This window comes from Saccopteryx leptura, chromosome 1 (genome assembly GCF_036850995.1).
Source record: "Saccopteryx leptura isolate mSacLep1 chromosome 1, mSacLep1_pri_phased_curated, whole genome shotgun sequence".
NCBI classification, from domain to species: domain Eukaryota; kingdom Metazoa; phylum Chordata; class Mammalia; order Chiroptera; family Emballonuridae; genus Saccopteryx; species Saccopteryx leptura.
Genome location: NC_089503.1, coordinates 231715710 through 231732216, shown reverse-complemented (window position 1 = coordinate 231732216; position 16507 = coordinate 231715710). Strand labels below are relative to the sequence as shown.

The 16507-nt window shown below is 38.0% G+C and overlaps 1 protein-coding gene across 1 annotated transcript in view; it reads left to right on the top strand.

Annotated features, from left to right (window-relative positions):
* The window catches only part of SPOCK3 (SPARC (osteonectin), cwcv and kazal like domains proteoglycan 3), a 348806-nt gene that overhangs the window by 163333 nt on the left and 168966 nt on the right, over window positions 1-16507 (top strand). Inside the window, exon 4 of the mRNA XM_066387709.1 lies at window positions 936-1044. Coding sequence (XP_066243806.1) covers window positions 936-1044 — 109 coding nt within the window. The remainder of the gene's footprint in view (window positions 1-935; window positions 1045-16507) is intronic.

The window sequence follows — 16507 nt, the reverse complement described above, 5'->3', positions numbered from 1 at the left end:
GTGAATTTTCAACATTAAAAAAATGAATTGTGTAGCATGTGAGTTATATCTCAATAAAACTTATTTAAAATATCACACAGTCTTTGTGTTGGCAAGTACCAAGACAGAGGTTTTGTTAGGCGAAGTGGCAGTTCAAATGTCAGGTACAATCAATTGAAAAATGAAAATGCAACATCTCAGTTCTTACCGTGATAGATTCAGTCAGCCCCCAAGTTTACCTGTAGACTTTTCTTGGACATCTAAAATCTGATTAATGCCTTATAATTTCTTCTTGGGTCTCATCCATTTTCTCTACCTACCTGCAATAAGGAAAGTATAAGTCATAATTCTCCATTGACGAATGGATGACAGGAGCATACCCCAACTTTATTTTCCATCTTACTGTTTAGGAGGCAGTAGCAACTATGGAAAGTTTTGATGTTAAGGTTTCTCTCTTGATTACACATTGTTTGTTCATAGACATATGTGCATTTTAGCGTCTGAAAAGAATGAATGAGACTAGAGTGCAACTATTCACTCAGAGTTCTGTAGGTAGAAGCAGAAGTATCTTTTTTAAAAATTGTTTTTTTTTTTAATACTGGAAGTTTAACTCTTATTATTATTATTTATTTATTCATTTTAGAGAAGAGAGACAAAGAGAGAGAGAGATAGAGGGGGGGGGGAGCAGGAAACATGAACTCCCATATGTGCCTTGACAAGGCAAGCCCAGGGTTTTGAACCAGTGACCTCAGCATTCCAGGTCGATGCTTGATCCGCTGTGCCACCACAGGTCAGCAGAAGTGTCTTTTAATAGAATAATGTGAAGACAGTTTACAGCTAAATGTTATATAAATTCCTGGCTTAAATTGTGTTTTATAGGATTAGAGATCTTCATTTCATACAATCGCATTTTAATGATTTTGTACAAATTTCTTTCTCTCTCTGTCTCGCTTTAGATCCTGCTACACATCCATGCTTAAAGATGAAATGCAGTCGCCATAAAGTATGCATTGCTCAAGATTCTCAGACTGCAGTTTGCATTAGTCACCGGAGGCTTACACACAGGTAAACATTATTATATGAAATCCGACTGATCGAATGGTGCTCCTTATGCCATGAATAACTCCCATGTATAAATATTTGGCAATATTTGCGATGTGTTTATCCAGAGTTTTACTGAGACAGCTTCAGAACCTTGGTTGATACAGTTATGATCTGCTTCGGTAAAACAGCATCAATCAGATTTACAATGGATTATAGAATTTAGGCATATATTATTCAATAAAGAGGATTTTGCAAAGATTGGATTAAAGTGGTATGTTCGCATGCCCATGCTTTTTCACGTTTAAGGAACAAGCACAGTTATGGTAGGTACCCTCAGAGTATGTTTACTAATGCCCACTCACACTCAAACATTCTATTTCCTTCAGGGTAGAATTGAAAACAAAGTTAAATGAATCACTGACGTTTATAAAAAAAAAATTGAAAAGTCACAAAATAAAGATATGGGCTTGGGGCATTTTGGGGTGCTTTATAGAAGCAGTCATACTGGTGGAGTCCTTGGAGTCTGTTCCCTGTAGCCTGACACAAAATTGCAGGAGGAGAAGAATGGGTTTTAAATATCTTTTATAAAAAATCATCTCTGCTTCTGTACGAAAGGCTCTATTTTAAGAAGGATCAGTAATCTAGAAAGAGCCTGTGAAGTATTGTACTGAGTCTTAAGGATGGGAACTGGCCACAACTAAAAGTGAAATCATTGGAGAACTGACTGCAACTAGTAGGTATATACATTCCCTTTATTACCTTTTAAGGAATTCTCTCTATGGGACTTCCTCTTTCCTGTGATACAGACCTAACTCATGTTATGCTTTTCATCCAGCGAGCATGGGAATATTCAGAAAGTAATTAGATCCTGGCTTTGGTGTACGCACATCTAAATTATATTATTCAGACAAATCAACAGACAGAGAGTAAGAACATTAAGGAATAAACATAGTAGCATATCTAGAAAACAGCAAATATTTATTTCTTTGATGTTCATTTTTAATGGAAAGGCACCTATGCATAAAACACTTTAAATGGATTAGAAATCTTTATCCCAGAGGTCCAAATCTATAGTGGTATATTTCAAGTACGAAGGCAGTCAAAAGCAACCAAGATGAGGCTTTTGGGAATAAGTTCACATGGATCAGTCACGCTATGTCATATCAATGATGTACTCGTAGGAAAAAGGGAGAAGATGGTTTGGGCATGTAAAATGTAAAAACCTCCTTCCTAGGTATAGCATTTCTATAAAGTCAACATATTTTGGGAAAGACTACAAGGGTGAAACAAGGTTATCAGTAATACAGTGTGTCAGTAAAGTCATGGTGCACTTTTGACCGGTCACAGAAAAGCAACAAAAGACGATAGAAATGTGAAATCTGCACCAAATAAAAGGAAAACTCTCCCAGTTTCATACCTATTCAGTGCAGTTCAATGTGGGCTCATGCACAGATTTTTTAGGGCTCCTTAGGTAGCTATCCCGTATAACCTCTACAGACTCGTCACTGACTGATGGCCTACCAGAACGAGGTTTCTCCACCAAACTGCCGGTTTCCTTCAACTGCTTATCCCACCGAGTAATGTTATTCCTATGTGGTGGCGCTTCGTTATAAACACGCCGATATTCACGTTGCACTTTGGTCACAGAACACATTGAACTTTCCTCTGTACCGTCCACATCTCAACTGGCATGGCCGTGGGCTGCTCCGCTGTTTACACTGTGTTACATCATCATCTGTGCATGCGCACATGCTGCCACATCATCCTACAGAAACTGGAAGGGTTTTCCTTTTATTTGGTGCAGATTTTACATTTCTATCATCTTTTCTTGCTTTCCTGTGACCGGTCAAAAGTGCACCATGTCTTTACGGACTCACTGTATATCCCCACTCAGTCATGAAGTCTGTGTTGGTTTTGCAAAGGGATCACAAATCTTTAGGATAGGATTTTATTTTTCTGTTTATTTTCGTAGGATCCATAAAGCTTCTGAATTCTTGGAATTCCTGTTCATTAAATGTCAAACATGTAAAATATTAGTATGTGAAAGGATGTATGGAGGAATGGGTGGGGGGGTGGTTTTTACTTGAAAAGTCAATAGGAGGCTGGTGTTGAAATGAAGTCTTGTTTAACCCCTCATCTAAGTTGCAGAGACCTATTCACTCATTTCATGTAGAAGCAAACACTCTTTTATTATAGGTTTCAGAGAGCCAGGAAATGGTTTACATCTACCCACAGTGAATACTGTTGAGTCAGCTTATCTACCATTTTGTTCCTGGGCTACTTAACTCAAGTCAAAGAGCAGCTGAAGACCTCACCACAGTTAACATCATGCCTGGGCGAATGGACACTCTTCTTTCCCCACCTGCTGAACACTGAAGCCAGTAGAGGATACAGTTCCTGACTTTAGATCACAAACCTGGGTTATTTCCCGAGCGTTGATTCCAGTCTATATTTACTGACATCAAAGTCCATTCATCTTACGACTGTGCTGTCTCACTGCTTCTCTAACTTATTGGTAAACAAAGACAACTATAGAAAAAAGAAACTTTCTTAACAAAGTAAAAACTCTTAGAAAGCAATAGCTAAAGTGTTTTCTTAGAATAAGGTAAAGCATCCTAAATAGGGAATCACTACCAGCTATGCCTTTGGTGCCCTGGTGGGCTGGGGCCTTGGCGGAGAGAGCTGTGCTTTTAGTAGGTGGACTTCAAAGTGTTCTATGGAGACCGAATTTAGCCTGTTCTATTTCTCATAGACACTATTTTAAAACTTAGACTCAAAACACACTAAAATAAATCAATAGAAAGAATTTATATTCAGATTAATATTTGATATGCTGTATCTGCTTTAATGGTGTCAGTACCTAAGTGAATGTTTATACAACACTCAGGGAAAAAGAGTTTTGCCAAGCAGTTTGATCAATGAAGGTGGCCATTATAAATTATGTAGATCTTAAAGTTGGGGTTTTGTTTGAATTTTGGGAATGGAGTACAGACAACAAAAAGAGGGCTTAATTAATACGTTTTAGGCATTTATGTAGTTCAGATTAGAAAAGACTACGTTTTGTCATCTAAAGCAGTGGTCCCCAACCTTTTTTGGGACATGGACCGGTTTAATGTCAGAAAATAGTTTCACAGACTGGCCTTTAGTGTGGGACGGATAAATGTATCACGTGACCGAGTCAAACGTCAAGAGTGAGTCTTAGATGGATGTAACAGAGGGAATCTGGTCATTTTTTAAAAATAAAACATCGTTCAGACTTAAATATAAATAAAATGGAAATAATGTAAGTTATTTATTCTTTTTCTGTGGATCGGTAACAAATGGCCCATGGACCGGTACCGGTCTGCAGCCCGGGGGTTGGGGACCACTGATCTAAAGGAACAGCTTCTTTTTTTTTCTTCTTTCCTTGATCTCATAAAAGCAAAAGGAAGTGGAATTAGCTATTTGTTTCTGCCGGGAAATCCTGCTTTTCATTGAGTTCTTTCCAAGTCTACCCAGACTCTCAACTAGATGTTATACCCATTTCTTCATTACCATAGAACCCTGAACTTCTCATTTTTTAATCCTTACTTTGTGTGTAACAAATTCTATAACATCAGTCTCCTTCAATTATCTGGAAGTTTTTTGAAGGTAGGGTCTATATCTCGGTTACCACCTTATACTTAGAACCTGACATGCTGACTGATGTACATTTTCTTTGAAGAGTGGATTAAAGTAGCTATTTGTAGAACATTTAAAGAAAAAAATGTGTCATTTTATCAATTGAACTGGATAAATTAAGTCTAAAAATTGTTTTCCATGTGCCTTATGCATATAAGTTACAGATAGGCTGAGAAGGCCATGAGTCAATCCACAAATACTTTATAATGAATTTATAATATGAACAAATAATAAATTATTGCCAGGCCTTGGCAAGTAGCTCAGTGGATAGAGCATTGGCCCAGCATATGGACGTCCCAAGTTTGACCTTGGTCAGGGCACACAGGAGAAGTGACCATCTGCTTCTCTTCCTCTCCTCCTTCCCTTCTCCATCTCCCCCTTCTCTCTCTTTTATCCTCTTTCAGCCAATGGCTTGAGTGGTTGCAGCATGGGCCCAGGCACTGAGGATAGCTTGTTAGACTGAGCATCAGCCTCGGGCACTAAAAATAGCTCAGTACCTGAGCATTGGCCTCAGATAGAGTTGCTAGGTGGATCCTGGTCGGGGTGCAGATGGCAGTCTGTCTCACTATCTCCCCTCCCTTCCTCTACAATAAATAAATACATACATAAATAAATACCAGTAAAAGAGAAAGACTGGGATATGAATATATGAGAAGTGAGACCATAACAAATGATTAGAAAAACTGGCAGATTCTTGCCTTAGACTTGTAAATAACTGGATAATTCCTAAATATCTTTTTACTTTGTTCAACAATACAGGCATGCCCTGCTTACTGAGAAAGACATCGTTATATGATGTTATATATATATGGGAACATCAGGGAGTGCCCTCACACAAACCTGGGTGGTACAGCCTGCTACTGTAATTGTATGTGCTGAACTTTTATGGGACTAACAGGCACAGTGGTTTTGTCCACTGCAGCAGCACCACAGAGAAGTCAGTAATTGCATTTTAAGCTCTGGGCAGTTGTCTTTTCTTTTTATCGTGCAAGGGCTTGATGTAAGATTTCATTATTGAGGCATCCGCTTAAGAGAGGCATTTCAAAGACAGCATCTACTCTGAGGAAGGCTATCTGGAATAAATGCATCGCCAGCCATGCGAATAGGTTAAGAGCCAGACCACCAGCCCCCATTGAGGCTTCTTTGTTTTAGATCTTGGTCCATTTGGGCTACTACTTGTTTGTTTTGTTTTGTTTTTTTCTCTTTCTGCATTTTACATCCCCACTCTTATATTTTAAATTAACCAATAAAGAGTGAGCCCCGGAACCCTGGTCCCCCACACTTATTTATCTCCAATAAAATCAGAACCTCAGGCCTGCACTCTCATGGTTATCACAGAAAGGTGTCGTGCAGTCCTAATAGGAACCACAAGGTCAGTTCGGTTCTACCACTGGTTTCGAGGGAAGCGTTGTCCGTGGGAAGTTCACAGGTCCCACGTGACTGCACCCAGGTTTTTCTAACTGATAGCATTAGTATGAGCAGACTGAAACTGTAAAAATCAGTAATGCATTGTGCTAGGACATTAGGACTGCTATGATCTGACTAGGCAGGGATTTTTCAGTTTCATTATAATCTTATGGGATCACCATTGTCTATTTCCATGATGGCGAACTTATGACACACATGTCAGCACTGACATGTGTAACCATTTTCGGTGACATGCAGCCGCATGCGGCCACATACCAGAGAAGTATGGGGCCACATGCTGAGAAGGACGTTTCATCCTCGGCTCCTGCATGGACAGGTGCAGTAGCCGAGGATAAAACATTTGCTGTAGCATAGACACTCTGTGCTAGAGGTCTTTAGGCCAAAACAAAAGAACTCTGGCACAGAGTGTCTATTTCTGGGACTTCCAGTTAGGCTGTTAGGGGATCTTTGACCTCACTTCCGGCCGGCAGAACAGGAAGCAGCGGAATGCCGTGGGGACGCATTTCTGGGGGCCCTGTGATCGCCATTACCAGCGACCACACAACCACAGCAACCATCATACAATCTACTGTTCTGGGGTGTCGTGGATTTCTAATTGACCATCATTACTGAGATAAGTGAGGGGGAGGCTGGGAGAGGCAAGGGCCTGTGCTATGGGTGCCATTTCCCGCCATTAGAAATAGCGGCAGCCATCTTAATTTACAGAAGATGCAACTTGCAGAATTTCAAGACAGCATCTGGGCTCAGGTGTTTGTTGACTTGAGGTCAAAGCTTGAGAATCTGGAAAGGTGCCGCTTGGAGAATCAACAGGAAATTTGGAGTGCCTGGAACCGATTACCAGACACTTTTAGCACCCTGAAAAATATAGCAATGGCTTTACTCACAACTTTCCCCTTTACATACTTTTGTGAGACCTTATTCTCAGCATTAAATAATATCAAAACCAACAAAAGAAACAGATTGACAGATGAAGTTAGTAGCGCTTGCTTGGGCTTGAAGTGCACAAAATACCAACCTTCAACTGAAGATTTAGCCAATGAAATCAGCAACAAAAAAAGTCACTAATGGACAGGTTAGTTAAAGAATTCCCCCTCCCCCTCACTTATCTTAGTTCACGGCACCTCACACAAGCTAAATAATATCAAGACCAACAAAAGAAACTGACTGACAGATGAACAAAGAAGTCACTAAGCAGGTAGTTAAATAATTAGTTTTTGGCTTATTTAATACAGTTATATATTACAATTATACATTTTTGTTATTTAGACTATAAATATCGCGAAATTATGTTTTTTTTCTTGAAGTGACATGTTAGATTCAGGGAGTACTGGAGCTGCCAAAGAGTGTAACTATTGCAGGAACAGTAAGTGCTGATATGGCTCCTGTGAGGCTGGGAACAAAGAAGGTCAGAGACCCTTATCAGAAGTTTAGGTTTGAAATTCGCCACTAAGCTAAAACCGGCCCCTGTTGCTATGCCGGCCCCTGTTGCTATGCTGCATGTGACCTCCCTAGCCAATAGCTAAACTGCCACATCTGCTTCTGTCTATGCTTGCTCACTTAGGATATATAAGGGCCTGGCTGTAAGCTCCAGGCGCGGCTCCCATTTGCAGCTCCTTGTGGGCACGGTGTCTCTGGACATCTCGGGAGTTCGCCCCTGCACAGGTTAAACTGGCCAATAAAGTAACATCTTAACTCCTGAAAGTCTCTAACATTTGTTCTCGTACCCGGTGGATGCTACAAGACACACTACCCAAGTTATGCTCGGTTTTTTGGTGAATTTTGACACACCAAGCTCAAAAGATTGCCCATCACTGGTCTATGTACTGTTGGTTGAAATGTCATTATGTGGCACATGACTGATTATTTTCTGAAGTCAAAGAACTAGCCTGATTAGGAGGCTCATTATGTGTTATATACTAGCTTTGGCCACTAGAGCCAATATAAAGGATGTGTAAATTATCTAAACATGTCATCTTCGGGTCACATATTTGGATATTTTTCTCCCAATGGGTTTTTTGTGTGTGTGTGTGTGAAAAATTGACCTCAAACAAGCGTGACACCCATGTTCTCCTGCTGGCTCTCTGTTACCATTATCATCTCCAGCTAAAACCAAATGTTTTTATGAAACACATTTTGCAAAATGGCAACATAACTAATATTTAGATGGTTTAGTCTAAAATATGTAATGGCTCGCTAGGCTTTGAACTTGACCCACTTTATTTTTGTGTTTCAATTTTATTTTGTGTTGGTTTCAGCTGTACAGCTTAGTGGTCAGACAATTATATACTTTCCGTGGTGTTCCTTCTGATGTTTCCAGTACCCTAACTCACACCATACATAGTTATTGCAGTGTGCTTTACTTACATCCCATGACTATTTTGTTTTAACCAATTTGCACTTCTCAATCCCTTCCCCCGTTTCACTTAGTCCCTCATGTCCCCTCCTGTCTAGCAACCACCAGTTTGCTCTCTCTGTCTGTGAGTCTGTTTCAATTTTGTTTGTTCAGTTATTTTGTTCTTTAGACCCCAAATGTAAATGAAATCATGTGATATTTTTCTTTCACTGACTGATTTCACTGAGCTTAATATCCACTGGGTTTATCCATTCTGTAGCAAATGGTAAGATTGTATTCCCTTTTTGTGTCCAAGTAGTATTCCATTGTGTAAATGTATCACAGCTTTTTTATCCACTCATGTACTGATGGACACTTGGGCTCCTTCCATAGCTTGGCTGTTGTAGATAATGCTGCAATGAACAGAGGGGTGCATATATTCTTTCCAATTAGTATTTTGGGTTTCTTAAGATAGGTCCCCAGAAGTGGAATTGCTGGGTCACAGAACAAATGCATTTTTAATTTTTTGAGGAACCTTCATACTGCTTTCCACAGTGGCTGCACCAGTCTGCATTCCCACCACCAGCGCACGATGGTTCCCTTTTCTTCACATTAGTGTCAGTACTTGTCATTGGTCAATTTATTGATGATAGCCATTCTGACAGGTGTAAGGTGATAGCTCATTTTGGTTTTAATTTGCATCTCTCTGATGATTATTGATGTCAAGCATCTTTTCATATATTTATTGGCCTTCTGTATGTCCTCTTTGGAGAAGTGCTTATTTAGGCATGATCCACTTTTTTTTTATTGTTACACTGGGGAAAATTTCAGAGATGCTTATTACAGCTGAGCATTTTTTGGTTTGTTGTTTTTGTATATTGTGACCGAGAAGCCCCATGTTTTAAGCTCCCTTTGCTGCCCATGCAGCTTTAGATAATTAATACTATTTTAGATCAGTGTTTTAGGCACCAATCAATGCTGTTGATATATATTTTTTAAAAGCAGGTTTAGAATAATTAGACAGAGTAAGGTTGAAGAAGTTGTAGGACAAAACTAGCCGTGTTAATTTCTGCTCCATTTAGACCAAAGCTTGAAAAAAGAATCAATGAGGGAATGTATTTGGCTTCGTAAGGAGGTATTATATAAAAGGATAAGAAAACTAATTTAAATGCTACTAATCAAAGTAGATATCAAAAGGTGAATCTTAATACTCCTTTATTTTAACTATACACTTTTATAATTCATAATTTTAATGACCATATTCAAAAGAAGATTAGAATTTTTATAATAATTAAGTGAATGACTATGGAATCTATATTTCTATTGCTATAATGTTGAAATATTTATTATGGGAAGATTTAGTCTTAGGAATTGAGTTATAGTAGAGTCTCAAAATTGTTTGTTAAACTGAATTGAACTTATAACTATTTAAAAATAATATTCTTTGTACTTATGTAAGATTTCATCTCCAAATTATATAACTGTAAATTCCATGAGGGAGAATGAAATCTACCATTTATTGTATATTTAATATGTGCAAAGCTTTTTACTAAGTGTCTTAAATTTATTTAGATTTTTATAACAACTCTAATGTTTTACACTACATATAATTATGTTCATTTTATAGAAACAAAAACTGAAGTTCAGGATGTTGGGTATTCTGTCTGAAATTTGTTATATAGAAAGATAATAGATGGATAGGTCGACAGATAGATGTAAGGGGCAGATTTAGGATTTAAAATTATGTCTATTAATTTTTATCATTATAAGTTAACTTTAATCATATTTGTAAACAGATGTTTGTAAGTACTGAACACTCCATAACTCTCTTTTGGTTAGGTTATAGAATGTTTGGAACACTTTATTTTTTTAATAAACTTTTTAAAAGAGACAACTCAGGTTTACAACAAAATTAAACAGAAAGTACAGAAAATTCCCCACATAACCTGTGTACCTGCATGAGCATAAGCTCCTGCATTACCAACAAGCTCCACCAGGTGGGTACATTTGTTATCATTGTGAACCTACATTGCCACATCACTACCATCAAGGTCCACCGGTTAATTGCTATTTACTATTATTTGCTTTTAAAAGTGGGTCATAGTAACCTGACCAGGTGGTGGCTCAGTGGATAGAGCGTCGGACTGGGCTTCGGAGGACCCAGGTTCGAGATCCCGAGCTCACCAGCTTGAGCGCAGGCTCATCTGGTTTGAGCAAGGCTCACCAGCTTGGACCCAAGGTCGCTGGCTCGAGCAAGGAGCAAGGGGTTACTCGGTCTGCTGTAGCCCCTCCCCCACCCCTGTCAAGGCACATATGAGAAAGCAATCAATGAACAACTAAGGTGTCGCAACCAAAAACTCATGATTTATGCTTCTCATCTCTCTCCATTCCTGTCTGTCTGTCCCTGTTTATACCTCTCTCTGACTCTCTCTCTGTCTCTGTTAAAAAAAAAAAGGGTCATAGTACTTTGAATAGTGAATTAGTGTAACATTGTTTGATTCCTTTTTTAAAAACACAAACATGGTGTTTTATTTATGTCTGGAACTCTTTTAAAAGATTTATATGTCTGTATATATGTGTGTACATACACACATATTTGTATGTGTATTTCCATGTGTATATATTTGTGTATATAAAACGTACACATACATGATTCATATATATGCATTACTAGTTTAATCTGACAACAATGATGCAAGGTAAAGTGGGTTACAGTTATGACACACATTTACAATGATAAAAGCTGAGACGCAGAATTGACCTGATTTACTAAGGTGGTAGACTTAAACATTGAGCCTGGCTATTGAGGTTTCAGAATTTGTTTTCTGATTATTGTGGTAATATCTTTTGAAATATATTTCATACTTACAAAGCATGTTATAGAAATGAGACATTCCTCTAGGCATTTTAGAGAGAACTCATTTTATCTTACAACAATCTTATATTCCTTTATAATAAACTGGATAAACATTGCCTAATGTACTGTTTCTCGTCATATTTTAACCCAGTCTTTTTTGCTGAACATGTAATTTTCAGATTTTTATTTTATTTTCATCTTACTCTCAAGAGGGTATAATCCTTAGGTACTTGAGAATTGCTCTTAAGGAGAAAATTGAATTCATTCAAATGTATATCTAGATCAGTCAATATTGATTTGGTCAAGTTTTATTTCAGATGTTCCACTTACACAAACAAAATATGCGTTGACTGTATTTTTAAGTGCGTAGCCCATCGCATCATTATTGTGGTATCATTCCCACACCTGTTGAAAATCAAGGACCTGTTGCCTTGGTGTCGTCCCTTAGAAGCTGGGCCAAGTAGCTTCACCGCCTGGCCTGCAGCTTTCCCCTGTGGCACGGTGCAGCCTGATATATATAATGCAGTAGGAAGCTTACTGTGTGGAGTGAATGCAGAAGCCAGAGTCAGACTATCTGGCTTCACAGTCTAGTTCTGCTCTACTTAGCTGTGTGATCTTGGGCATGTTACTCCTCTCTCTGAACTTCTGTTTCTTCCTCTGTAGAGTAGGAATGATTTTTTTAAGGTCTCTTCTGATTTGTTGTTTTAAGAGTTAATGAGTTAATACACAAAAACAATTAGAACCATACCCGATACATAGTAGGCATATAAGGGCTAGGTAGTATTTTTTTCTAAATATGCCATATAGTTTATAATCTCAGGCTTTGGTTTTGTCTGAATATTTTTCCTAGTGAAATGTTCTGCCCATTTAATTCCTTGTTCTTCTGGCGAATACTCCATTTCAGAAGAGGCTTTTAGCATTATGGTTAATGGTATGTAATTTGATGCTAGTCTGGCTGGCTTTGAAATCTGTCTCCATTTCTCGGTAGCAAAATGACTTTGATCATATTAGAGTCCCCAAGACTCAGTTTTCTTGTTTGTACAATAGAGATGATAATTATACTATCTATCTCCCTTTGTTTTCATAGGAATTAAAGACATAATTTGTGTAAAACACTGCACAATGCAAGCACTCAATAAACATTAATTATTGAGATATCTCTATTTGTTTTTTTCCCACATTTCTCCTACCCCAAGGTAGAATTAAAATTCCCTTTATTATTAAGCCCAAAGAACATTAACAACACTTTTCTCTACCTGTAGTACAGTATTTATATTTAATAGCTACAGGTTGGTTTAAGTTGCAGTTGATACAGTATTGGTAAAAATTGATTGACTCCTGTCATGATTATTGGAGATAGAATTTTAAATTATTTCATATCTCAAGTAAAAGGAATTAAATGATTTTAGCAGTTTAGAATGGAAAGAAAGGGGTCCATGTGTCATGTGACAGGGAAAAATGTCAGAGACAGCTGCTTAAAGGGAAACAGTACGGAAGTCAGCATGCACTTGCCTCTCCGAAGGTTATTAGGCTGCTGTCCTTTGAAAAAATGCATTGCCTTCAATGATTTTCCAGTTTATATTCTTACCACAGCCCCGTACCCCATGCCCAGAGAAGAGGGGATTCAGGTTAAAAATTTTAAATATATAGGAGGGAATCATGTGTACTAAATGCCTCCTTGAATATTGTCTTTAATGATTATCTATAAATAAGTCCCCTCATGTCCTTTCAGATAGCTTGAATTTCCCCAGTGGTCCTAAAGACTGACAGGCTCCTTCCACCTAGTAGGAAACCAACTTGTGTTTAGAGGAAGGAAATGCTGGGTTTGAGTGCAGATCTTGTCCAGCTCTGCTCGCCGTACATACTGGCTTTGAAGTCTGCCTAAGAAATTTTAATTAATATACTTTTCTGCATATGGAAATCTCCTGACACCTGTCTGCCCCTGAACACCTGTTCGCCTCCTGACACCTGTTCAACCCCGAACAGGGTTGAACGATGCTGGTCATTAGGTAGGACAAGATGAGCAGCCTAGCAGAGAAGCCTGTACAATCATGACCCAGAGAATAGATGGGAGCCAGTTGACAGCATTCTATGAACAGTGACCATAAGGAATTCACTTACTTGTTATTGTTAGCCTTTATTTATTTATTTATTTTTGCTTCATAATATCTCTTATACAAGGAAAAAGATAAGAATTAGAAAAAAGTATGACAAAGGAAGATTCAAATATTGATTGATGAAGTACAGTTTCCAGTTAGACAAGAAATAGTAGAAGTCTTTGAAGAGACGAAAAACTGGATACCCCATTGAGAAGTGACTTTTAAAGAGTTGCTTTTGAAGGACTTCAATATCTCCTAAGCCCTGTGTCCCTAAGTGATATAGATTAGAATATATAGGTTTAAAGTCCAATTATGTTACATAGATATCTGAATTATAGGAAGACAAATAATTGTATGGGTTAAATAAATGTTTTTTACGTTTAAAGAATATCCTATAATATCCCATGCTTTTGTCTGTAAGAAGGTTGTAACTAATCACCTATTAAAAAATTAATATTATTGTTCTGCTAAATAAAAATTTATTTCTACATTGTTGTAATGTATTACATTGAAGGAAATGATAAAAAAATTTGTTAACTAAATGTAAAAAGGCTGGGAAACATTATACAAAGATGGTATAAACGATGTCAGTGTTTATCTTTTTTTATTTTCAAATGTTAAACTCATGAAAATAACATGTGATCAGGGTGGCAACTTTGTCTGATAGGAAAGGGAGCATGTATCCTATCTTCTCCAACCTCCTAAGCCAGTCAGTTTCACTCTTGACTCTTTCTGAAATTTTCTACATACGCACACATTCATTCAAACACTGTTGTCTCTTAATGGAGTTTTTTATGCATGTTGTGCTGTCTTATTAGCTTAATATACTTTATTACATTTGCAATTCAGCATATGCATTTTACCATGCTCCTTTAAATAGACATAAAAAATCCGTTGCCTGTATGTATTATAACTTATTGTATATATACATAAATAAAGGAGTCTTATTCAGCCATAAAGAGAATGAAATATTGCCATTTGTGACAACTTGGATGGACTTGGAGGACATTACACTAAGTGAAATGAGTCAGACAGAGAAAGACAAATACTGTATGATCTCTCATATATGAAATTTAAAAAACAAACAAGAAACAAAGTAAAAAACAAACTTGTGAATACATAGAAAAGATTGGTGACTGTCAGAGTTCGGGGGAGAGAAATGGATGAAAGGGATATACATTTATTTTAAAAGAAAAATAAAAAATAACAAGTAACAAGATAGTATGTATTATATGCTGCATTTGTCTTAGGAAGAGCAAAAATAAGACAACATCCATGTAGTTGTGATATTGTGTTTTACAATAAAAGAAATAAAAACTTTTGCTCTTTAAAATACAATATCATGAGAATGAGAAGACATGCCACAGACTGGGAGAGGATATTTGCAAAGACATCTGATAAAGGACAGTTATTCAAAATATACAAAGAACTCTTAAAACTCAATAATAACAGAACAAACAACCTGATTTAGAAATGTATCATAGAACCTAATAGATACCTCACCAAAGAATATATACTATATATAGATGACAAATAAGTATATGAAAAGATGCTCTGTATCATATACATCATCAGGGAAATGCAATGTAAAACAATAATGTGATACTATATACCTATTAGAATGGAAAAAATCAGAACACAGACAACAACAAATACTGGTGAGGATGTGGAGCATCAGGACCACTCATACATTGCTGAAGGAAATACAAAATGGCACAGCTACTTTGGAAGACCATTTGGTAGTTTCTTATAAACATATTATAAATAACTATATATTTTTTTAATAAATTTTTATTGTAGGCCCTGGCCGGTTGGCTCAGCGGTAGAGCTTCAGCCTGGCGTATGGGGGAACCGGGTTCGATTCCCAGCCAGGGCACATAGGAGAAGCGCCCATTTGCTTCTGCACCCCCCCCCCTTCCTCTCTGTCTCTCTCTTCCCCTCCCGCAGCCAATGCTCCATTGGAGCAAAGATGGCCCGGGCGCTGGGGATTGCTCCTTGGCCTCTGCCCCAGGCGCTAGAGTGGCTCTGGTCATGGCAGAACGACGCCCCAGAGAGGCAGAGCATTGCCCCCTGGTGGGCAGAGCTTGGCCCCTGGTGGGTGTGCCGGGTGGATCCCGGTCGGGCGCATGCGGGAGTCTGTCTGACTGTCTCTCCCCGTTTCCAGCTTCAGAAAAATACAAAAAAAAAATAATAATAATAAAAAAAAAATAAAATAAATAAATCAGGGTACATATATTCAAAGAAAACATGTCCAGTTTATCTTGTCATTCAATTACATTGCATACCCATCGCCCAGAGTCAGATTGTCCTCCGTCATCCTCTATCTAGTTTTCTTTGTGCCCCTCCCCCTCCCCCTTCCCCTCTCCCTCCTTCCCTCCCACGTCCTCCCTTCCCCTACCCCTGGTAACCACCACACTCTTGTCCATGTCTCTTAGTCTCCTTTTTATGTCCCACCAATGTATGGAATCATGTAGTTCTTGGTTTTTTCTGATTTACTTATTTCACTCCGTATAATGTTAACAAGTTCCCACCATTTTGTTGTAAATGCTCCAATGTCATCATTTCTTATGGCTGAGTAGTATTCCATAGTGTATATGTGCCACATCTTCTTTATCCAGTCTTCTATTGAAGGGTTTTTTGGTTGTTTCCATGTCTTGCCCACTGTGAACAATGCTGCAATGAACATGGGGCTGCATGTGTCTTTACGTATCAATGTTTCTGAGTTTTGGGTTATATACCCAGTAGAGGGATTGCTGGGTCATAAGGTAGTTCTATTTTCAGTTTTTTGAGGAACCACCATACTTTCTTCCATAATGGTTGTACTACTTTACATTCCCACCAACAGTGAATGTAAAGGAGTTCCTTTTCCTCCACAGCCTCTCCAGTACTTGCTATTACCTGTCTTGTTGATAATAGCTAATCTATCAGGTGTGAGGTGGTAGTTTTGATTTGCATTTTTCTAATAACTAATGAAGATGAGCATATTTTCATATATCTGTTGGCCATTTGTATTTCTTCCTGGGAGAAGTGTCTGTTCATGTCCTCTTCTCATTTTTTTTATTGCATTGTTTGTTTGTTGTTGAGTTTTATGAGTTCTTTGTAAATTTT